The sequence below is a fragment of the Rhodamnia argentea genome, chromosome 6 (assembly GCF_020921035.1).
Source record: "Rhodamnia argentea isolate NSW1041297 chromosome 6, ASM2092103v1, whole genome shotgun sequence".
NCBI lineage: Eukaryota > Viridiplantae > Streptophyta > Magnoliopsida > Myrtales > Myrtaceae > Rhodamnia > Rhodamnia argentea.
Genome location: NC_063155.1, coordinates 21,691,776 through 21,715,256, shown reverse-complemented (window position 1 = coordinate 21,715,256; position 23,481 = coordinate 21,691,776). Strand labels below are relative to the sequence as shown.

The following is a 23,481-nucleotide window of genomic DNA, read 5'->3' as shown; positions in this document are numbered from 1 at the left end:
TTCCGAACAATTTATATGGAGATGCAAAGGCCATGTTGCTTTGGGCCAAACACTTTGTGGGTTGCTGCTTTCTGGTTTCACTCCCCTCGCTCTCTCTCTCTCTCTCTCATAAAACGACAAAGTCCTCGAATTCATCATTGGAATCGCCAGTTTCTCCTCCTCTCAACGATGAAGTTGGAGAGCGTGCTTCAGTTTCTTGAAAACAAGACCATCTTGGTCACCGGTGCTGCTGGGTTTCTTGCCAAAAGTCTCTCTCTCTCTCTCTCTCTCTCTCTGGAGTTTAGTGTCTGGTTTGATTTTGATGTGGTTATGGTGTGTTTGTGTTTTGGGAATGTGCAGTATTTGCGGAGAAGGTCCTGAGGGTTCAGCCAAATGTGAAGAAACTCTATCTTCTCCTAAGAGCTGCGGACGCAAAGTCAGCCACACAGCGTCTGCACACTGAGGTACACACACCAAACAAAAACGGGATGAAATTTATTCAAAGGAAGAAATATTTTTGTTGGCTAGTGCAGGGAAAGGTAACCACGATTCAATGTAACTTTAACTTTGGGATGAACGAGGATTGGCCTTGTGTTTTGTCGATTTATACGTTATCTTCAAGTGTCGATGTTTAAGATCACATTTTAGAGTTTCCCATGTTAATATCCATGTTGGCTTCAGGTGTTTGGGAAGGACTTGTTCAGAGTGGTCAAGGAAAAACATGGTCCGAACTTCGGTTCACTCGTGTCGGAGAAGGTGACTGTTGTTCCTGGGGACATCACCTGTGAGGGTTTGGGAGTGATGGACTCGGATTTGAGAGAGCAGATGCGGGCTCAGATTGATGTGATCGTCAATTTAGCCGCGACCACCAACTTTGATGAAAGGTTTTAACTCGATTGATTGCACGAATTTTTCAATATACTGATTACTCGGTTGAATCTTTGTTTTCTGTTGTTAGCAACACTTGTTTTTTCGAACAAATTTACTCGATTTCATGCACGTTTGTGTATATATATATAGATATGACATTGCGCTGGGTGTCAATACATATGGAGCAAAATATGTGACAGACTTTGCCAAGAAATGCCCCCAACTGATGGTCCTTCTCCATGTCTCAACATGTAAGTATACCAATCATTCTTGTATCCTCTTTTAATGCTTTCTGATTACTTCTTGTCGAGTAACAAATGTCGATGTGCCGGAACAAAGAAGGGGCATGAAATAAGCTCATTCCGCTTTGTCTATCAAAGATTGACTCGGTCTACCGTGTTACGTAGCGTCGTGAGTTAAGGTCTCGGATTTTAGTTGATGCGACCTGATACGAGACCGTTCTTGCCTATTCGATCGCAGCTTACGTATCCGGGGAAAGGGGGGGGCTCATAAAGGAGAGTCCATACCGGATGGGAGAGACGCTAAATGGGGTTTCCGGGCTGGACATTGATGCGGAGAGGAGAATTGTGGAGGAAAAGTTGGATGAATTGAGAAGAGAGGGAGCCTCTGAGAAGGAAACCAGAGTGGCTATGAAGGAGTTGGGCATCCAAAGGTTTGTTAATTACTATCTCCACAACAAAAAAAAGGAGAGAATTTCTTATGGACACAATGCAATTCTAGGGTTTCTATTGCTAGGTATTCTTAGCCCTTAGGCATGCATCATTCTATTGAAACCAGGAAAACAGACCATCAATTTTAAACCTATTATTTGGATGTTGATACAGTTCTAAACTTTTAAATCCTTCCCAATTTAGTCCTAAACCTTTATGTGAAGTTTTAATGTAGTTCTCTTGGTCAAATTTCACTGGAAATCGCTTACGTGATGGTTTAGTCATCATCGGTTGTCCTACGTGGCATATTGCCAATTCAACATTTTCAGGCAAAAATTGACCGAAATGATTACATTGAAATTTTGCACAAAGGTGTCAGACTAAATTGGTAAAATTAGAAAGTTTATAACTGAATTTATATATGTACATTTAGTTTGGGGCTGATTGGGTAATTTCGGGGGATAAAGAGAGAAACAAAAAATAATTACATCAGAGACTAATGCGTTAATACAAATATTGGGGTCTCATTCCTAGGGATGAATGAATAGTCGTAGGCTTGTCGATTATTGCTGCATGATTGATAATTAATACTTGTCCACTAGTTGGTGAAGTTAGCGATGCCGCTAATTAATGTGATAACTTGCTTTATTTTCTATTCTCTAATCTTCCTTGTAATTTCAAGTATCAACCAATTCATTTAGACGATATTTCCTCGGTAGCTAACCTTAGGGACTCTCCGAAGTTTCGAAAACTTACCACGAACCGACAATCTCCGAGACAAGTTTCTCCAAAGCGAAATCATTAGGGTAAATTCCATCGGTTATCATAGAAATTTAGCGAAATCCATAACAAGGTCGATTACTCGATGAGCTAAACTTTAATTAATTAATGAGCGACACCTTGATGTTGACTCTTTTTAATTTCATTAATTTTTTCGTTATGGCAGGGCGAAGATATATGGATGGCCAAACACATACGTATTCACAAAGGCAATGGGAGAGATGCTGGTGGGGGAATTGAAGGAGGATTTGTCCGCCGTCATCGTCCGCCCAACAATCGTCACCAGCACTTACAAAGAGCCCTTCCCCGGTTGGGCCGAAGGAGTCAGGTTTTAACTTAACTACTCACTTAATCTTCGCGATTAACACAACTCTCGCAAGTGAGCAGGATTAGTTAAATGTTGAGTTTTCACTCTTCTGTTTTCTCCAACAAAAATTTCTTGGTTGCAGAACCGTGGACAGCCTCGCCGTGGGCTACGCCACCGGAAAATTGACGTGCTTTCTCGGCGACATCAACGGGGTCGTGGACACGGTGAGTTGTGTGATCGATCATTCGATTTCACCTGCTTCCCGACGCACATGTTGGGTCCTCGGTTCGCAACCTATGGATGCTGACTCGACATTCGCCATTCGAATCCAAGCTGAATATCGTTCGGACGAGAATCCGGAAATTTAGTGAAAATATTGATCAAAATGGCCTTGCAGATACCGGCGGACATGGTGGTGAACTCGATGATGGTGGCGATGGTGGCGCATGCGAATCGACCGTCCGCCGACGCGATTTACCAGGTGGGATCGTCTGCCAGGAATCCGATACGGTACTCGAGCCTCCAGGACTACGGGCTACGTTACTTCACCCAGAACCCGTGGAGGAACAAGGATGGGAAGCCCATCAAGGTCGGCAAAGTCACCGTGCTAAAGAGCATGGCTAGCTTCCACCGGTACATGGCCATTCGTTACCTCATGTGGTTAAAGGTAAATTTCTCTTGCTATCCCCGACATAATTGCTTTGATCTCCTCATCCGAATTGTACTAATCTTTTCTCCTCCTTACAATCTATTAACAGGGATTGGAATTGGTAAATATGGCATTCTGCCATACTTTGAACGACATGTGCAATGATCTCAACAGGAAGATCAAGTTCGTGATGCGACTCGTAGAACTTTACAGACCTTATTTATTTTTCAAGGGCATGTACGTTTTTATACATAATTTTTTTTTCTACATAATCCAATTATTCATTTTTTTGGTACGAGAAAACTAATTCATTACCCGATTATTATTTTTTTTAATGCAAATGTTTTGTTTCTGGTTTGTATGCATGCAGCTTCGACGATACGAACACGGAGAAGTTGCGAGCAGCGGCGAGAGAGAGTGGAAGCGTAGAGACCGACCTGTTTTATTTTGACCCCAATTCTATAGACTGGGAAGACTACATCATGAATACTCACATGCCTGGAATTGTTAAATACGTCTTCAAATGATTCTTCCCGAAACGACGTCGTTCAACATGTTATCCCCGATTCAACTCGTGCTCGAGTTTTGAATTTTTCCTTTTTCTTTTTACGCTTAATGTCGTATCGCGTGAAGCGATTTGCCGTGTTGTTCATCATACTACGGTCGTGTCCATTTGGACGCAGCTGTCCAAGAACCATTGGATCATCAGCCAAAATGTACTCAATGTCGTACTATGTTCTCACTTATTTCTGCGATTAAATCTTCGTGTATGCACACAAAAATATATTTATATATAATTTAAAATACCCATTAATCCATTGGATCATGTTGTGGATATATCCCTCACAAGACCTATAAGATTCTTCTGTTCCATGATTTTTCTTTTTTTTTTGCTCATATCAATATCGATAGATTCTTAAAAAAAAAAAATCGGTAAAAGGAAGTACCCGTCCCCTGGTTATCCGATTGCTCATTAGGAAATCAATGACGCTTTCATGAAATTACCAACCTTGTTTTATAATTAAATATTTTTCTCTCGGATTGTTTTTTTTTTTTTTCAGATTTTATTTAGATCAAATGGTTAAACTTATGATTAACTTCAAACATAACTATAGAACGTGATATGAAAAATTGAGGAAAAATTATTCAAAAGTTGGTGGATGCTCTACTCGATGTGTTTTCTCTATTGCAGTTTATAGAAGATTCTACACTATGATTATGATGATTTTTTGGCTATTTAGTTTTTTTTTTAATTTTTTCGGCATAAAAGTCTTTCCGTTACTTCAAGCAACACGAGATGAAAAAGCGTGAGAGTTTTCTCATAATGCTAAAGGTGGGTTAGGAACCTAATTACAAAGACGTGTCTAGATCTCTGAGCCTTGACGATCCAGTCTAGGACTTGGTTGGATACTCTTAGGCAATGGGCTACTATTCTCTCTCGAAATTGGCCCATTAAACTTCTGGATTTTGTGACCCCCAAAAAAAAAAAAAAAAAAAACTTCTGGATTCGGCAATAACGCACCTGGCAACATTTCTACTCGAGAAGTTCATTTTTCTACCTCCGAAGAGAAATAAATTATTTTACTTCTTTTAATGGCTCTAGAATTACTTTTGGAGCAAAAAAATGCTCGAGAAATAGAAAAATGAAGTGACGTAATCGAACGGGTTTCTATTCCATAAATTGCATTGTCAAACGAATTTCTGCTCTATAATTTTTTTTTTTTTGACAAAAAAACATACTACTTTCATTCATAGTCATAATATAAAGGATAACATTTGAGTCACCACAATCCAAACATATCAATAACCAGAGGTATTGAGGGGGCCTAATAAGCCAATTTGGGTTGAGGGAGTCATTGCGATGGGCCTTGGCCACCTAGTCAGCGGCTTGGTTTGCGGAACGAGGATAGTGGGTCAGAGCAACTTGTTTGAGTTGGTCCATTGAGGCTTTACAGTCCTTGATAATCGAGCTCACAATCACGGGCTTTCATCCAGATTCAAGACCCATCATACAACTGAGAGACAGTCTGTCTCAATCACTAGTCTTGAGACCGGAAGATCTAAGCCACGATGACTTCTAGTTTCCTTTCCACTTCGTACTATCAATAGGAGCTCCAACCCTTCCTGCACGGCTAGGGCTTCCGCTACACAGGTGGGAGGGGCTCGAATCTTCCTCGCGAAGCATGATATCAGTGGCCCGAAGGTGTCCCGGAGGATCCCAGCAACTGCGGCCTCGCTCAATTCGGAGCACCACTTGCGCATTTATTTCAGCAAGGGATGCCCATAAACGTTGAAGAGGAATCTGTCTAACAAATTGAGAGTCCCCATCTTGGAGAAAAAAGTCAAGTGCTTAGGGATCCCATCAGATTGGGGCCAAACCAAGAAAGATATGTTCAATTGGGTGCTTGCGAGGATGTATTCGAAGCAGGAGGGGTGGCAAGAAAAGCTTATATCAATGGTAGGAAAAGAAATACTCATCAAAACAGTAGTTCAAGTTTTGCCGCAGTACGCCATGTCCATCTTTAAACAACCCATTTCTATATGCAGAGCGATTGAACAGAAGATTGCTGCCTTTTGGTGGAAGCAAAATGCTAACAAGAAAGGAATTCATTGGAGGAGATGGGAGCATTTGAAGATCAGGAAATACATGAGTGAGTTAGGCTTTAAGGACCTGATCGCCTTTAATAAAGCGTTGCTCGGTAAACAGGCTTGGCGCCTTGCTCAAGCCCCTAACTCCCTTTGGGTCAGATCTTGAAAGGAATTTATTTCCCTCAAGGTGATGTATGGCAAGATAAGAAAGGCCACCGACCATCTTTGGGGTTGCAAAGTCTACTTGCAGGAGGAGACGTAATTGTATCAGAGACTAGATGGGCAGTAGGTGATGGTATGAGGATTAAGATTAGAGAGGATAAGTGGCTCCCCTCCGGTAAATTTGAAGGTCTAGTGAGCCATTCAGAATGGCGGTTGGTAGCGGGCCTGATAAATTAGGAGACGCATGAGTGGAACTCTCAGCTAATAGCAGAGCTTTTCAATGAGGATATAGGGCAGGAAATTTTGGCTATTCGACGTAGCCAGAATCCCTCGGAGGAGTGTTTGGCGTGGACCGGTAATAGAGCAGGAACCTACTCTGTTAAAGCAGGGTATAGTAAGATCCATCCACTAGATGATAAGGAATCGATAACACAGGCTTTCTCATCTTACAAACCCACCCAGGAAACTATGGACCAACCTATGGCAGATCCAAACCTATCCATAGGTACGTTATTTCCTTCGGAGTGCTTGTAATAATGCCCTTTCAACAAAAGAAAATCTCTTCAGAAGGAAGATGGCCTTGGATCCTCTGTGTCCCCTTTGTGGCAATGCCCCGAGAACTCACTTCTAGAGCATAAATTTTACTTCAGAAGTATTGTCACACGCCTTCTAGCTACTGCATTCGAGAACTATCTTCAGACCAGAACGGGAACTGAGTGCTTCAGAGACCGTATACATGCTAAAGATCAAATAGATGTTTAACAAGGAATGATAGCATTCTGCGGTAAAGAAAATAAAATTTTACATCAGTCCCTAGTAAACCCATTTCTCAAACCATACATGATTTATAGAGTTGTTATATGGGCTAATTATATTAAATAGATGAGTCATAAATTAATTTAAACATAACATGAGTATTAAATGGGTTGTAATGAGTTTACAACTTATTTAGACACAACCCACGCCTAAAACTCTTTATTCAATTTTTTTCCTCCTTACTTGATCTCGCGCTCACTCACTTCACATTTTCTCCTTTTTTGGTATGAATTTTCATAAATTGAATTAATATGAAAGTATTTTAAAAATATGAGTTAGGTCGATTTGAGTTAGGAATGAGTTAATAGATTTGCATTGCAATAAATGAGTCTATTCAAATCAGGTGTTGAGCTAGTTATGACCTGACTCATTCTGAACTCGACCTGACCATTTGACGTGTGTGTGAGTCATCAGCCACATCTCCACAGCACCATGTACTCTACACCTGACGCACCTCCTGGCGTAACCACTCACTAAGACCGAACACATTACAAATACGCATGCGCACGTGTCGTCAGTGGGGTCGGCATCATGTCATCAATTCGGCGGGCAAAGAGACAAATCAAGAGAAGACCCACCATGTGGAACCACAACTGTTTGATCATATGCCGTCGGGGGTTAGATATGAATCCTTTGCACAAAACAAAGCACGGATGCCGTCAAAGCTCGCGTGTCGGATAGCGTTGTATGAATATGTATTGCGTAAACAAACAGACGGCCGGCATCGCTATAAGGTTTTATAAAAAACTCAAAACTGTTTTATGGTTGAGATTCCATCAAGCAGTTGGTGATTACTTTTAAGGAGTAGTTTCTTCATTGGTTATAGGGCACATTCAAGAGATTCTTTCCATCATTGAAGGGTATGCACATGCGATTGTTTGGGAATAACATGCACGCATTTGATACACGACATCTTGGTAGCTCCAAATAGTAAAACGTTACAAAAAAGAAAAAAACCAAAGCTACAGACATAAATATTTTCTTTTTTCGGTGAAAACAGACATAAATAGTTAGTTTATCAAGAATATGACATATTTATCTGGAATTTTGCCACATCATTACTTTTTTAATTCCATCTTACGATTATGGAAGAAAATAACATGAATATTTCCTAAACTTTGGCACAATGAGCAATGTCGTTCTTGATATTTTAATTTGTTCAAAATGATCCTTGAATCATTCTTAAATGTTCAATCTAGTCCATCAACTTTTCATAAAAAAAAATATTTTTTGTAAGAATTACGCTATTGCCCAAATCTTTGCATATTTTTGAATTTCACTCTGTTTTGTAAATCAACAAAAGAAAAGGAGATTGGGGAAGACGTTTACTATTGCTTGTGAGCTAGACCCACCTATCCGATCACCTTATATGAAAGAATGAAATCGACCAGCGTTTTCACTTGATTAATTTTTTTTACCTTTATAGTTATATTTAAGTATATTTTAGCTTATGATCTTATAATAGTTAAAGTAGAACATCATTTAGAATCGTATCGGGTCGATAGACCTACTATTTTAATATCATAGTTTACAGATTTAACTTATGTTAATTAAGGAAAGGTAAAGTAGGGTGTGATGACTAAGGTAAACCATTTAGAATTGTGTCGGGTTGGTATACCTACTATTTCAATTTTTATGATTTGCGGATTTAACTTGTCTCAATGAAAAAAAAGTTAAAGTAGGTTGTGATGACTAAAGTAAATTAACTTCATTTAGAGGCTGGTTTTAATGCCAGCGGTTGGATCACTGCCCCACCGCAAGATCCTAATTTCGCTTTTTCCACCCAAAAAGTCAACAAATATTGACGGGCATGAGTATTTCAAGCAAGTAATTTATTGCCCACCGGGTCTTGATTTGGATCTGAATCTTTTCAATGTGGAACTTGTAAATTGACCCGATTGGCTTTTTCAAGATCATAACATAGGTTATTTATTGAAGCCGTTGAATTGCCCGTGCTCGTTACCAATTTATTTTCTTTCATTACAAAAATTTTCTGTGCATAAAGAATAAATAACTTGAGAAACAATCAAAGTTGTTCTATTTTTTCAATGAATCGATGATCGAGAATGATCGAGGCATTGTATGGAGAACAAATGAGGATAGAGGACCTCTCAAATGGTTATGGAATCGGCTTTTGGCTCGATGCTATAACGAGCATATGTGTACCGCAGTACAAAGTAATTTGACCTTATGATATTGAGAAAAAGGTTAATGATTTGGTTTTAACATTAGTATTTTGGATATTCCTAAATCTTCTAAAGATCAAAATGGGAGTTGATAAGAAAGACAATCTAAAACCGGCTCATCTCTATCTCTGGAGCCACGCAATGTTGCAGCCACCACACTTGTGCCACGTTGGAGTCGACATTAGGAGGAGAGAAGAAGATATTACATGCAGTAAAATTGTACAAAAAGTCTTTAATCTATTGTACTTTTCTTGGTCAATGGATTTTCCTTCCTTTTATCGCATTTCATTCAAAGGATTGAATGGAGATAGTGCATCAAGCTGTTCGCAAGGACCAACTTGATCCTCTTTCTCAGGGATCTCAGATGAGAGAACCTTGAGAGAGCTGCCAACTCCAACTACCGTTCATGTACAATTCATACTAGATTTGATTAACTATCCATCCTACCTTCTCTACGTTCTTGGCAGCCCGTTTTTGTCTCAATAAAGTCTTTTAGTAACATGTTTCGATCCTCTTCCCCATTATTTAGAAAAAGTGAGCCACCAGCTCAGGTACAAGATACTATCATTACTGTCTGAACAATTAGACATTCAACCCATCATCGCAATTCGGTCATAACCTTTTTAATTTTGCCAATTGAGTTCTAACCTTCTGACAATTTGTTAATCAAGTTCTACTAGATGGAAATCACTAATGTGGTGCCGGTCATCCTATGTAGCATGGCCAATACCGACGTGGATATTTTTTTTTAAATTGATCTTTTTATTTTCTTTTTTCTGTAGATTGTTTTTTTTTTTTCAATTGTGTTGCGCAAGGGTCACAAGCAAGGCGATCCTCGTCCCAATCTGGGCTTGGCTGATGAGTGTCGTCAGTGACTCTCGCTAGCACAATGAAAAGAATAAAAACAAAGAGACAAAAAAAAAAATAATGTGAATTTTTTAATAAGAAAATATTTATATCGGTATCGATTGTGCCAAGTAAGATGACCGGTATTCATTTTAACAATTTCCAACCAACATGACTCAATTGATAAATTTGTAAAAGAATTATGACTCAGTTGATAAAATTAAAAGATTTAAAACTCAATTTTAAATTTAAGATTTTTCAGATAATTTTTCGCATTGCGATTGAAGCACACGCGTGGCGGCTGCCTTGAGCCGCGCTTTGGTTTCTTTCAAATTTGCCTCAGCTTGCGATTGAAGCACGTGCGTGACGGCTGCCTTGAACCGCGCTTCAGCTTCTTTCAATCCTCCATCGACCCACGCGCTGCTGAAATTCATCGCACGCGTTGTTCTTGCACTCGCATGATAACTCCAGAGAAAATATCCATGTCTGCAAGTTTGTCAGATATGCTTCGAAAAGCTTTATATGGCATCTCAAAGCAAAGGAGGGGTGCAACAAAAAAAAAAAAAACCCACCGTCGAAATGGTGGATCGAATTGGATAAGGCTCGTTCAATCGAAAATTTGAATTCCTGGGTCGCCTTTCGATTTCAAAGAAATCCCACTCGTCTATGGCACAGTTTAGATTTGTGTCACGAGCCTAGTATGACTCTAGCTTTTGTCTAGTTACAGTTCAAACTGGACATTTGCGCCGCGGCGTCCGTGAAAACTATGGTTATGTTCGTGGGGTACGTACTCTCGTGGATCATGCCACCCTTTACATCCTCAGCCTATCAAAGCACACTTAACACGGTGGACAAGGAAATGTTAACATTTACCTTTTAACGATTGAAGTTTGACTTAAAGACTAAAGAGTATGGATATTCATGGTCTTGTAATCACATCAAATGTTTCTTTCATTTTTAACGATATAGTCGATAAATAATAATTTGCTAAAAGAGTCTGGAGCTAACCGGGTCTATGAAACTTATATCAATTTATAAAATGATTATTATACGGAGCATGACATGTATAATCTTTTCTAACTCAACTCACATGCGTCGTAATTTATTGGGCGGTTATAATTTGATAAGTTGACCAACTAATCGGATAATAGCCTACAGGCTTTTACATGGTAAAATAGCATGTGTAATCTTGTTTTATGTACCCCACTTGCATCTCCATTGATCGAATAGTTGTAACTTGAAAATTCGATCAACTATCCAAATTAATGGCGATAAATGCGTATTGTGCAAGACAAAGAGCACATTTATGGTTTTCCTAAAACATCTCCTTTGCAAAGATGATATACTCAATTGGTATGCAAGAACTATTCCAAAGTGTACTTTCATAATAGGATTTTAAGTTGTGTTAGAAAAATCTCACATCGAAAAATTGATGTGGTGTAGAGCAATTAATATATCATAATTTACCTATAACTTATTTGTTTAAGCTTTTGAATAAAAGTGAGCCATACCGAATATGTTAACAAGGTCGGACTTTGATTCCTTCTTGACAAACTCCTCCGGTGTATGTATTGGACTTATGCTGCCGGAAATTTTTGAAGGAATTGACTCACAATAATTTGTAATTATTTTTTTCAAATTAGATTATTAATCTCACGATGGATTAATAAACAAGTAGATAATCATTTTTCTTTTTAAATCACTCTCACTGTCGATCTAAAGCCGGCATTATTATATGCATAATGACCCACTTCCCCCACTATCTCTCACAGTATTTAATGCCTCCATTTTTCTTCTCTCTTGATCTCATCTGAACAATCTCTCTCCTTCTCTCTCGTCCGCAGTTGTTTCTCAATGGAGCGTTTATCTTCACTATGGTTGGACACCCACCATGCACTCCACAGTCTGCTTCTGCTTCTTCACCTTCGCCATCATCCTCGCCCTCCTCTCTCTCTCGCTCTACTCGTTGAGATCTTTGCAAGCGCCGCTCTGCAACTGCGACGTCTGCGCGAGCTACCTCTCCTCGAGATGGTCGTCCCAGTTCGACAACCTCTGCGACTGGTACACCCACCTCCTCCAGAACTCCCCGACCGGCACCATCCACGTCCACGTCCTGCGCAACACCATCACCGCGAACCCGGGCAACGTCGAGCACATCCTCCGGGCGCGGTTCGACAACTACCCGAAGGGCAAGCCCTTCAACGCCATCCTGGGCGACCTTCTCGGCCGGGGCATCTTCAACGCCGACGGCGAGTCGTGGCTGTTCCAGCGGAAGATGGCGAGGCTCGAGCTCGGGAGCGTGTCGGTGCGCTCCTACGCCTTTGACATCGTGAGAGGCGAGATCGAGACCAGGCTTGTCCCTCTCCTGACGTCGAGAATGGACTGTGGCGCCGTGGATTTGCAAGACGTGTTCCGGAGGTTCTCGTTCGACAGCATTTGCAAGTTCTCGTTCGGGGTCGACCCGGGTTGTCTCCAGCTCTCCCTCCCCATCTCGAGCTTCGCTCTGGCCTTCGACCTCGCGTCGAGGCTCTCAGCCGAGCGCGCGGCGCACGTGTCGCACGTGGTCTGGAAAGCGAAGCGGCTGCTCAACGTGGGGAGCGAACGCGGAGGTTGAGGGACGCGGTCAAGCTGGTCAACGCCCTCGCGGAGGAGGTGATTCGGGAGAGGCGGAGGCTCGGGTCGTTCGCCACCCGCAACGACCTCCTGTCCCGGTTCATGGGCACAGTGGACGACGACGTTTACCTCCGCGACATCGTGATCAGCTTCCTCCTGGCAGGCCGCGACACCGTCGCCTCGGCCCTGACCGGGTTCTTCTGGCTGCTGTCGCGGAACCCGGAGGTGGAGAGGTTGATCCGGGAGGAATCGGAACTGGTCATGGACGGCTCGACCGGGGATGTGCTGGCAAGCTACGAGCAGATGCAGCGCATGCACTACCTGCATGCGGCTGTTCACGAGAGCATGCGACTGTTCCCACCCGTACAGTTCGATTCCAAGTTTGCTTCGGCGGACGACGTGCTGCCGGATGGGACGGTCGTCGGAGGTGGGACCCGGGTCACGTACCACCCGTACGCCATGGGCCGGATGGAGCGGATATGGGGCCCCGATTGCCTCAAGTTTCAGCCCGAGAGGTGGCTTCAGGACGGCGTGTTTCGTCCGGAGAGCCTGTACAAGTACCCAGTGTTCCAGGCCGGCCCTCGGGCTTGTTTGGGCAAGGAGATGGCGGTGGTGGAGATGAAGAGCGTGGCGCTCGCGTTGGTGCGGAGGTTCGACGTCCGAGTTGTGGGCACGGCCCAAGGAGCCCGGTTCTCTCCAGGTCTCACTGCCACCATGAACGGCGGCTTGCCGGTGATTGTTCGGGAGAGGGGTGCCTCATCAAGGCCGCCGCTTTAATTTGTTGATTAGTTGCATCAACAAATTAAAGCTTGTGGACTCGACAAAAGAAAACATAATTGGAAGTAGATTAAGGTTGACGTAATCTAGGTTAGTCTAACCATTGTGGAACATGATTGCAAACGTGGGTATATAAATTAAGTGGGTGTCTTATCGTTATGTTAATTTCTTTTCTTTTCCATTCTCATGTACATTGGACATGCATTAGCAAGAGATTTTATTAAACTTGGTCTTTTAAGATTTTTTTTTTAAATTCCAGTTGCAATTTTAGAAAAAGCGAGGGGGAAAAAAACATACACTAGATTGCTTAGAATACACACGGAAGTCTGTGCATCTCCTTGTCAGGAGCCGCAAATCAAATTGCATTTCTTTGAAGCAACAACTTTTTAAAAAACTAACCCTAGAGCTCACATTGGAATCTCTCGTGGTAGCGCCTAGGATTAGAAACAATAATAGAATATAGGAAAAATGAAACAAATAATTTCTACTTTAGTTCAATTTGTAATGTGGTCCCTAAACTTTGGCTAAATGTTTAATGTGGTCCATGAACTTTAGGTGCATGTTAAATTTAAACTTTGAACTATATGAAAATGTTATATATTGTCCCTAAACTTGAATTAATGAATGATAAAATTGAACGTTTTCATGTAATTCGGGGATTAAGTTGAAAAAATTCAACTCACCCATGGGTGACTCAGTTGGTTAGGGCACACTGGTCCCATGTTCGATTCCCCAACTGAGCACCTGTGATTTAAGTGGGAGGCTATGACGGTGGGTTGCTGTGTTAGTCTCCCCTGAGAAATAGTTGAGATGCACGCAAGTTGACCCGGACACCTCGGTTATAAAAAAAAAAAGTTGGAAAAAATTCAGGTTTGTGTCCTTGAAGCACGAGCGAGGGAGACCAAGCCTTTCACCAACTACATCGATGTCTCTGTCAAATTAATTGCCATTAATAATGCGGGGGCTCAAGGCACCACGAATTTGGCATTTTTTCCACGTACATGTCCGAATGGATTAATTTCTGTAGTCATGGCCTTTAATGTCCTAAATAAAAGAGGTGTTACATATTGGGAGGGTCGGTGTATTAAAATACTAAGTTACGCCTTTCCTGACCGCCCCGTTCGTCTAAACTGTAAGCAAGAACGGAAACGATAACTTCTCTCTAAATTATTACCACGAGATTTTTTGTAGTAAATTGTGCCTGCGTATAGTGGAGATCATAGTGCATGGATAAAGGGCAGCTTTAATGAATTAAATCGATTTGCAGATCTAAGTGGATCGGATTGGAATTTGGAAGTTTCATGATGAGGCCGCCTTTGTTATTTTTTTTTCTTTTTATTTGGATACGATCTTTGATGGCTTCATAAAGGAGGCTCATAGAGTTTGTGAAGTCATCTCCGACATGATTAGATTAGTCCATGAAATTATAAACTATAGAAAAGCAATCCACCTTGTTAATGGTCTCACTCCCTTCTTTAAATTAGTGATTTGTTCATAGACATTTTCGTTCACTAAACAGTTTGTTTGACGGCTTTTATGGCCATCGCTGATGTTTACTGTCCAATAAGTCATCGTAAATGATGTTTTTGTTAATACAAAAAGAAAGAGGCTATCATACCGTCCACCCAGTGGCGAAGTCCGGATTCCACCATCGGTGGTTTAAATTAGATATAATCGCTCTGATAAAATATATATTTTCATTCTTTAGCTCTTTTTTTAAGATTGATATAGCCACTTTAAGCTTTTATTTGGAGTAATGTCCATTTTAAATTCTTATTTGAAAAAATGAGAGGTTCACTTTAGATCCTTATTTAAGAAAATGAGGGCATTTCGGATCTTTATTTAGACTTTTTCCTTTTTATAACAAGCACTCTCTAGACAACTTCTCTTAATATATTAGTAAAAGATCCCATTTACCATTTGGTTTGGAAAAGGTTTGAGTACTACTTTTGTTGTTCGTCTTAATACCGGCGAAAATTTTTTGGACTAAAGTGATCGTCGTACGAAAATTATGACTTTTTAAATGTCTTTTTTAATAAGATGTTTTTTTTTTTTTGGTCGGAAATAAGATGTTGATTCATATGTGGGTTTTTTTTTTTACTAAGAAGAAAACGAGTCCAACGTGGGTTATGACGTGGCCTTTCTATTCCTAAATGACACCATATCCTCTTCAAATTGAAACTCTGCCTCAAACGAGTCCCTCGTCTGTCCTTCCCTCATCTGCATGCTCTTCGGCTTCTGCGATGACCCCACTTTCTCTCCCCACCACGGTTGGATCGACACCATCCTAGGCTCCAACGACCGTGACCTTTTATCCTGGGTTTTCAACCTCTTTGCCACCAACCAATGGTCCTTCCATGAGCTTGATTTTCGCGGTCCATCGGCTCGGCCTCGTGAAGTTCGTGTTCCCGATCGAGCTGCTGCCGGAGTGGGTCTGCTTCATGTTCGACAACACCAAGGACTGCCGTGTGCTAGCTGAAATGTGCTCTCTGTGTTTGGACAAATTTGCCTTCCAAATCAGGGATCGAAGAATTTAGGGAAATTGCTTGTCCAAATTAGGGATTTGTATCTGGGGAAAATGTTGAGCGACATCGTTTAGAGCTATCAATGCTGACTTGGAGTGCCGGGAACCACATCGGTTAGAAAAATTGATAAAATATTGACACTGCTAGAAATATTTAGATTTCATCTAACCTAATCTAAATATGTGATATAATCTAAATATGTCTAACAAACACATTGAATTTTTGGTGTCCCAAACCAATGATGTCACGTAAGTGATCTCTTTCTTACAAAAGTGGTACTGATTGAAGGAGAATATTGCCATCCCATCCAGCTACAAGATAAGAATTATTGCAATTTTTCCTGAAAGCGCCAGTGGAGCAGAATATTCTCCGGACATGATTAATCACCTAAGTCATCACAAATCATTCCTCTTCATCAAAAATCACTATTCCACCATTAGAGCATGCAATACAGTGCATTAGTAGTACAAAGGCTTTGTTAATCAGGGCACTTATAAAGTAACCAAACTTAAGAAAATTATGCAGCTTCTTATGAATTGGACGCTCGTAACACGCTAATCAACAGAGTTGTTTAACAAGTGTGTCGAGAGCACACAACAATATGACTCGTTTATATTAGTAAAAGACAGCCTTAGGAAGATAACCCTTGGCCCACGACGTAACCCGCATCATATACAGATCATATTTCTCGGATTGAGACTAAATTAATACTGTCTGGACTGATTCTACTGAATCGAACTTATGCGAAGGTGAAGAACATTAGAACAGATTTGGTGCATCCTTCGCTGGAACCAATACCAACTTCAGCTCCATGACACGATTCCTTCTTACTTATGTTGGGTCACACAGCACTAATCGGTGTCCAAGTCTCGCAAAGGCAAAGATTAATTGCTTATATTAATATAATTCTCTTTAAGTAGCACTAAGCATATTTCCTGCAAAAGCATCGCGGTTGGTGAGAGGATGACGAGGACGACCATCCACTTTGGGAACACTGGCTAGTGTGTTCGTACTGACCCACGTGTCAAGGGATTTGTACGAGGAAAAAAATTCTTGTACAAGGTTTAGCTATGATTCCTTTGTGTTTGTCGTGCTTTTTATAGTGAGGGGTAGACTGTAGAGAATTGTCTAGTCTGCCTTTGCTTGTTTCGCATGTTGTAAATGTGATCTGGCGATTACTTATGTTATTGATTGGCTAGCTACTCTGTACGAAAACTTCTCGCCCAGTAAACAAAGAGCATTCGGACGTTTCCACTGGGTTCAGAACTCAAATCCTACAGTAGAATTATCGAAAAAGTTTCAAACCTATTGTAATTATGCCAATTCAACATATTTCCTTAATTTTGGCTTGAAATCATTGATATGGACACCGGCCGTCCCACATAACGCGACCAACACTAATGTGGACAATTTTTAATAACATTTTAATAAATTTTCAAATTATTTTTTTCTTTTTTTTCCCCTTTTCTTCCATTTTTTCTCTAGCTGGTCACCAAACCTCGGTAACCAGCTAAAGACGAGGGCCGACATTGACCTTGCCGGCCATTGGCAAGGTCAACGCCAGGCAAGCAACGGTCGGCCTTGCCCGCTCTTGGCAAGGCTTGACCTCGCCGGCTAAGAACTAGGAAGAAGGGAAGAAAAAGAGAAAGAAAAAAAAAACAAAACAAAACAAAATATTATCACATCTGTTCACGTCAACTTCGATTGCGGCTACATGGGACGATCGGAGTTCATATCGATTTCTAGTTAAAATTGGTCGGATAAAGTGAATTGACAGCATAAGTGCAAAAGGTTTAGGACTCAATTAATAATAATAATAAAATGGGTTTTAAAGAATGAATGAGCATGATTGCAATAGATTCGAGCTTATGATTCGGTGTCTAAATACATGAACATCATCCACATTTGTTCGGTTTAAGTTCGTACGCCGGGATGACGTCAGCACCCGTGTAGTCTACCAATAAGAAGACTAGTCTTTCATTTTTAACGTGGGAGAGCAAAGTAGAGAAGGACGAAAGGAGCCCTGTGCTGCCAACATCTATCGAACTCATGTTTTGCTCGTGCACGGGACAGCGTTAAGACGTTGTCGCCAATATGTCCGGAGAGATGCTCCGTCTGCGGCTATATTTTGTCCATCGTGACATTGGTGGTGGCCAATTTAGCAAAAGAAAGACCCAAGGACGATCTTCCTTTTCATTGCATCGCCTAATTGATGGCATGTGCCCACCACCCGAAACTACAAAACAGGAACCACAAGAAGAGGCGGGGCAAGAAACGTGAAAACGACATGCCATTTATTTCCTTGCGTCTGTTTGCACAGGAAAAAAAATAAAATAAAATAAAAAGACAACCAAGTCGTAGATAGATGGCCATGACAATTGTATCTGTACGGTCTTATTGAAATTCTAATTGTTAACTTCCTCGTTTGCCTGGATATCTCCGGTCCGGAGTTGTCAAAGAAACTGTTTCTCTTTAGCCAAAAGCTGAAAAGCTACTTCCGATGATAAATGTTTCGTTGGATAAGAAATTCGCTCAGTCGAACCGTACAGGCAAATGTGAGCACACTCGGTTGCACGATCTTTCTTTCTATCGTGTTATTCCATCAACCCCAACAGTTAGATTCTCACGCTCTTCTTCGGCTCTTGAGCTTGCATTACATGTTCAATTTCGTGTGTCTTACTATTTATGCATGTGGATCACAAGCATCGGGCGAATTACAAAAAAACTCCTAAATCTATTGTAATTGCATTAATACAATTCTAAACCTTTTTTTTTCGGCCAATTGAGTCTCAAACCTTTTAGTTAAACAAATAAAAAAAACCAAAACTACCTAACTTATACTTATTATATTACTTATATCTCATAAACAAACATTTATTCTTCAAAAATTTAACCTTAAAAATCATATAAAAATAAACCCCAATAACCCAATATAATTACAAAAAATTTAATTTTCCAAACTACTCTATACCATACCTCAATAAATATAAAATAAACCAAAAAAAAAATATCTTCATAAGATATGTGCCAATTCATGATCCATCTAGTCAGTGTTGACCGAAAATCGCTAACAAAATCACCATATGTCCTATGTGGTATGACCAACGTTAACATGGATAATTTCTAATAATATTTTAAATTATTTATTTTTTTATTTTTATTTCGGTGATCAACTAGAGGAAGAGGGAAGAAGGGAAGAAAAAAAGATCATTAAAAAATTCAAAAAATATATTATTAAAAATTATCCTTGTCACTGCCAGCCGCACCACGCAAGATGCTGATGTCATTGTTAGCGATTTTCCATCAAAATCGGGCGGAAGTAGTGAATGTACACAAATACAAAAGGTTTAGAATTCAATCGGTAAATAAATATTTAGAATTGAATTAACACAATTGCAATAATTTGAGGACTTTTTGGTAATTCTCCTCACAAGCATCTCCAGATGGATCCTCGCCACTAGAGTGGAAATCATCTGTTTGTCTCAAATAGATTAGCTATAATGAATAGCTGGTTTTGTACATCTTATGTAATAGGCTTCATTTGTTTCACCAAAATCGGAAAGTCATTTTTCAGAAAAATGACAATATTACTTAGTGCTTGACTGAGACCTGAAAATGAACTGGAAAATATTTTACGTTGTTTGATAAGAAAAATCTCATTTGATTTTTTGTGTAGTCTTTTATTGAAAATTGCTGACATGGACCCTACTATTTTACATGGTATGACCGGCACCAACGTGGACAATTTTTATATTTATTCATAAAAAAATTCAACTTTTTTGGGTAATTTTTTTATATTTGAAGTTTTAATAATCTCACTTCTTTTTCTTTTTTTTCCCCTTTTTTCCTCTCGCTGTCGCCTGCCATGACGATGGCGGGTTACTAGCCATAGGCGAGGGAGTAGCCTCGTCAGCCTTGGGTGAGACTCCATCTCCCTTGTGGCTAGTCGCCATGGTCGACAGCCGGAGGAAGAAATAAAAGAAAAGAAAAAATAATTAAAAAGAAAAAGAAGGTGAAGGACTATAAGAGTGAAAGAGATAATCATTTTTCCCACTTTTAAATGTGTATTTTCCATTAGTGAAAAATGTTTTCTTTGACTAGTTTATTTTCTGTGAACCAAACATTGAAAAATTCGGAAAAACCTTTCCTGGAAGTATTTTCATTGAGTCAAACAGAGCCTAAGGATGCGTTCGTTTCGCAAAAATGAGCGATTTGAAAAATATTTTTTGAAAAATAATCATTTATATCGTTTAGAAAAATTAGTCGACGGAAAATATTTTCATCATCGATAACAACCTATGCCTAACTATTTTCATAGGCGATAAAAAAAATGCATTTATTTATTTTATAAGCCAAATAAGCGATTATTTTTAAGAATTTCTTTTTCAAATCGTTCATTTTCCTCGAATGAACACACCCCAAGTGTTCATCCATTCTCATTCATGGAAATTGATTCATCTGGAAGAGCAGCTGTTATGTGGGCTGGTAATAGACCAAGAAACAAGCTTGGTAATGCTTATGAAGTTGCAAAGCAAGTGACGTTACGATGGACTCTCCATGTAAGTTATTACATAAACTTGGTCTAATAGATTGGTGATGGGTCTTTTCGGAATAAATAAGCGAAAAAGGGACCTTGCACTTAAAATTAGAGGGCATCAAGGCTTTCGCATAGACTATTTTGTTCAGACCAGTTTCTCAATCAGGACACAAGAACAGTGCCCACGGTTGATTGGTGCACGCAAAGATGCGACAATTATTGCGTGAAATTGGAATAATCATAAACTTACATTGGTCGGTGAAGCTTGATTTTTGTTCTGGTTCATTGCTTCTGCTCTGACCTTTATTGTATACATCAATATCAAATGCATAAACTTACTCTCGGGCTTCATTGTTATTCCCGAGTTGGAGATACGAGAATCTCTACCTCTTGCAAACCACCCCACGGCCACCTCCTCCGCCGGTGCAGTTGAGGTCGCCATACTCGAGATTCTCGGTCAAGTCGCTCGGGCTCGGCATGCCCAAGAACCGGGCAGTGGCACAGTCAGTCGCGAAGAGACCTGAGGAGCCGAATTCCCTCTGGCCGCCCAAAACCGGCATCGCGACTCCCATCTTGGCCCTGCTCACGTGGTTCTTAGCGTAAGTCTGGCCCAAAACGCCGCTCACGTCGGCGCTCAGCGAATAGAACTTGAAGCTCAGGTCTAAATGGGCATAGCAATTCCCTTGCGTGATGCCGTAGTTATGTATCAGCGAGTCTTTCTCGGTAATCGGCACTACAACGGCTTTGATCTTGAAGTTCCCTTTCGCTTCGATCTCCACGGCATTGGTGCCGCGCAACCTCGTGATGGATACGTCGGGCGATGATTCGGATTGCCACTTTGCGCCCTCGTCTTCGGGGAGATAGACGCTCTTTCCATCAAACGCTATGGATAGGCGGTCCACAGAGTCGTCCCAAGTCAACGTCTTCTTGGCGCCGATGAAGAGACGGTGCACGTCGAAGAGGATTCCTAGAGATTGGACCCATGTGAAGTCTCTCTTCATACCTGGGTTTTTTCTTCCGATGAAGCGAGCGTTGATGTGGATGTTGGAGTCGGAAACCAGGCAAAAGTCACGGCCCTTTTTGCCATGGAAGTAGAAGGTTATGCCGTCACCGCCGATGAATCTCGGGTCTTGACAGACTGCGCCTGGCTGGTCGCAACCTAATCATGTTGGGACACGTTCACCGTTCAACCCTTAATGATCTCATACAAATTGAATAAACTAAACTGTCAACAAAATGATTTCCCATGCATATGACAACATAAAAGAAGTATTATTCAAAGACATAAGCGGCATGCCGTTGCCCTAGAGTATATACATGAACCTTTTTTTTTCCCTACCGTTGGCAGGGTGAATCATGCCACAGGTAAAATGACGCGATGACAAAAATTGGCATATGATTATAGACTAACAGATTCAAATTCAAGTTATAGCAGAAAGTAAAAAGCACTCATATATATTCACACGCACGTGTATATACCAGAGATTTGCTAGTTTGATGGATTTCATTTGGCAAGAGACTTGCTGCAAACAGGGCTGCAGGTGACACAATCCACTTCACACTGGGTGGGGCAAGTAGCGGGGCAAGTGAACTCAACGCCATAGCAAAGAGGGTACTTCTTGTTCTTGCACCTCACTCTCTTCTGTCCCAAAACTTCTCCCGAAGGAGGCGGTGGCGGTGGCGGTGATGATGCAGGGGGAAGGAGAGGAGACAAAGGTGGAGGGGGCACAGCTGGCACCAGAGGAGGTGGCGGCGGAGGGGAGTAATAGGGCGACTTTGGTGGGGGCGGTGATTTCTTGGGTGGTGGGGGGGATTTCTTGGGAGGCAGAGGCGACTTCTTGGGCGGCGGAGGGGGTGATTTCTTGGGTGGTGGTGGGGATTTCTTGGGCGGCGGAGGTGATGCTGGCGGTGGCGGGGTCCTCGGACAAACCAGGGCGCATGTCTGGCAGCTCATGGTACAAGTTTGAGGACATCCGGAGGGACAACTGTAGTAGCCGTTGGCAACGCAATCCGGATATTTACTGTCCACGCACTTCACTCGCTTAGCCGGGACGGCCTCTGCGGCGACAAGGAAGAGGAGGAGGGGCCAAGAACACGCCTAACCGTGCCGTTGGTTTAGCCATTCTAAACCGGTTAGGATTGTTCTCTGTTGGGTTATTTGGCGAGTAGTGGCTCTTAGTTTGGTTTCCTTTTATAGTAACTAGGAATGTCCAAAAAAGAGACATCGACATTGCTTTTTGCGGCAATTGATTGTGGAGTACGGAGTAATTTTGATTTCGTGCCAAGTCTTTATGGGGTCCTTTTTAGCATTGCAAGTCAAATGCCCTCCCCTCCCTCTACTGTTTGACCTTTGGAAACACTAGGCTCAAGCGATCAATAAACTTATTAAGTTGACATCTAGAGTATTTCTATTGGACTCAAATTTCGTACGCAGTCGATATATATAAGCTCTTTCGCTAGCTAGTTGCCGACTTGCCATGATATTGTAATAATGAAAAAATAGGTGGAAGCTTGAAAGACTTGAGCATAGATGCGTTCGATGCTTCACTTGGCGAAAGCTTGCAATTTACTAATCCCTCCCCCTTCCAGCACTCCAGCACCCGTCCTCTTTTACAGCCATTCTGGATCTACAATTCATCCCGCAAGACTTATCCAATCTTGTAGCTTAATAAAGCTTTTTTAGAACGTTCATTCGAGGCAATTTCATCTACAGTATTAGGCTTTGACGGTAGATTTTGCTATTTCTTTCCTTTCTGAGGAAGATACTTATGCTCTAGTATGCATATAAGATCTATCTATATGGAGGGGCATTCAATCTAGTAAAGCTTCCGCCTGAGTTGTCAATTTTCGATATCCTACCGACACGAGTTTTCAAAAACTGAAAATATCAACCTTCGGATGTGGGAAAAAAGAAGAGGATAGTCTATGCCGAGACCATGATTCTCTTGTCGAGGACTCGAACATCTTTGGGAAGGTTGGATATTAGTACGAACATGACCTCAAGAGTAAGAATGAAGATGAACCAATCAATCTCCGAACAAATATAGAGAGGCAAAGTGTCGAACTCAAGCGGACGAAAGGTCTCGGCTTGGATTCAGCTTAGGGGTACGGGGAAAATCCAATTCTCAGAAAGACATGAACTGGCAATGATAGGTGCAAGATGGAAATGGACAA

General features: G+C 41.2%; 3 protein-coding genes across 3 annotated transcripts; 2 read left to right on the top strand and 1 right to left on the bottom strand.

Moving 5' to 3' along the window:
• LOC115734334 (fatty acyl-CoA reductase 3-like) lies at positions 1-3,845 on the top strand. Its single transcript, XM_030665069.2, has 10 exons — positions 1-247; positions 340-443; positions 661-863; positions 1,000-1,100; positions 1,330-1,522; positions 2,467-2,628; positions 2,750-2,831; positions 3,005-3,274; positions 3,366-3,493; positions 3,627-3,845. Exons 1-10 carry the CDS (start codon positions 16-18, stop codon positions 3,781-3,783), a joined length of 1,632 nt encoding a protein of 543 aa, XP_030520929.2. The 5' UTR covers positions 1-15; the 3' UTR covers positions 3,784-3,845.
• Positions 3,846-11,676: 7,831 nt separating this feature from the next.
• On the top strand, positions 11,677-13,467 carry LOC115734426 (cytochrome P450 94C1-like). Its single transcript, XM_030665205.2, is given in 2 exon segments — positions 11,677-12,457; positions 12,460-13,467. Coding segments are annotated over 2 exon segments (1,497 nt in total). The 5' UTR covers positions 11,677-11,746; the 3' UTR covers positions 13,246-13,467.
• A 7,223-nt stretch (positions 13,468-20,690) lies between these two features.
• LOC115731351 lies at positions 20,691-22,261 on the bottom strand. Its single transcript, XM_030662006.2, has 2 exons — positions 21,832-22,261; positions 20,691-21,466 (listed from the first exon to the last, which is right to left on the bottom strand). The coding sequence occupies exons 1-2, from the start codon at positions 22,259-22,261 to the stop codon at positions 20,691-20,693; spliced, it is 1,206 nt and encodes a 401-aa protein (XP_030517866.2).
• Positions 22,262-23,481: the final 1,220 nt, after the last annotated feature.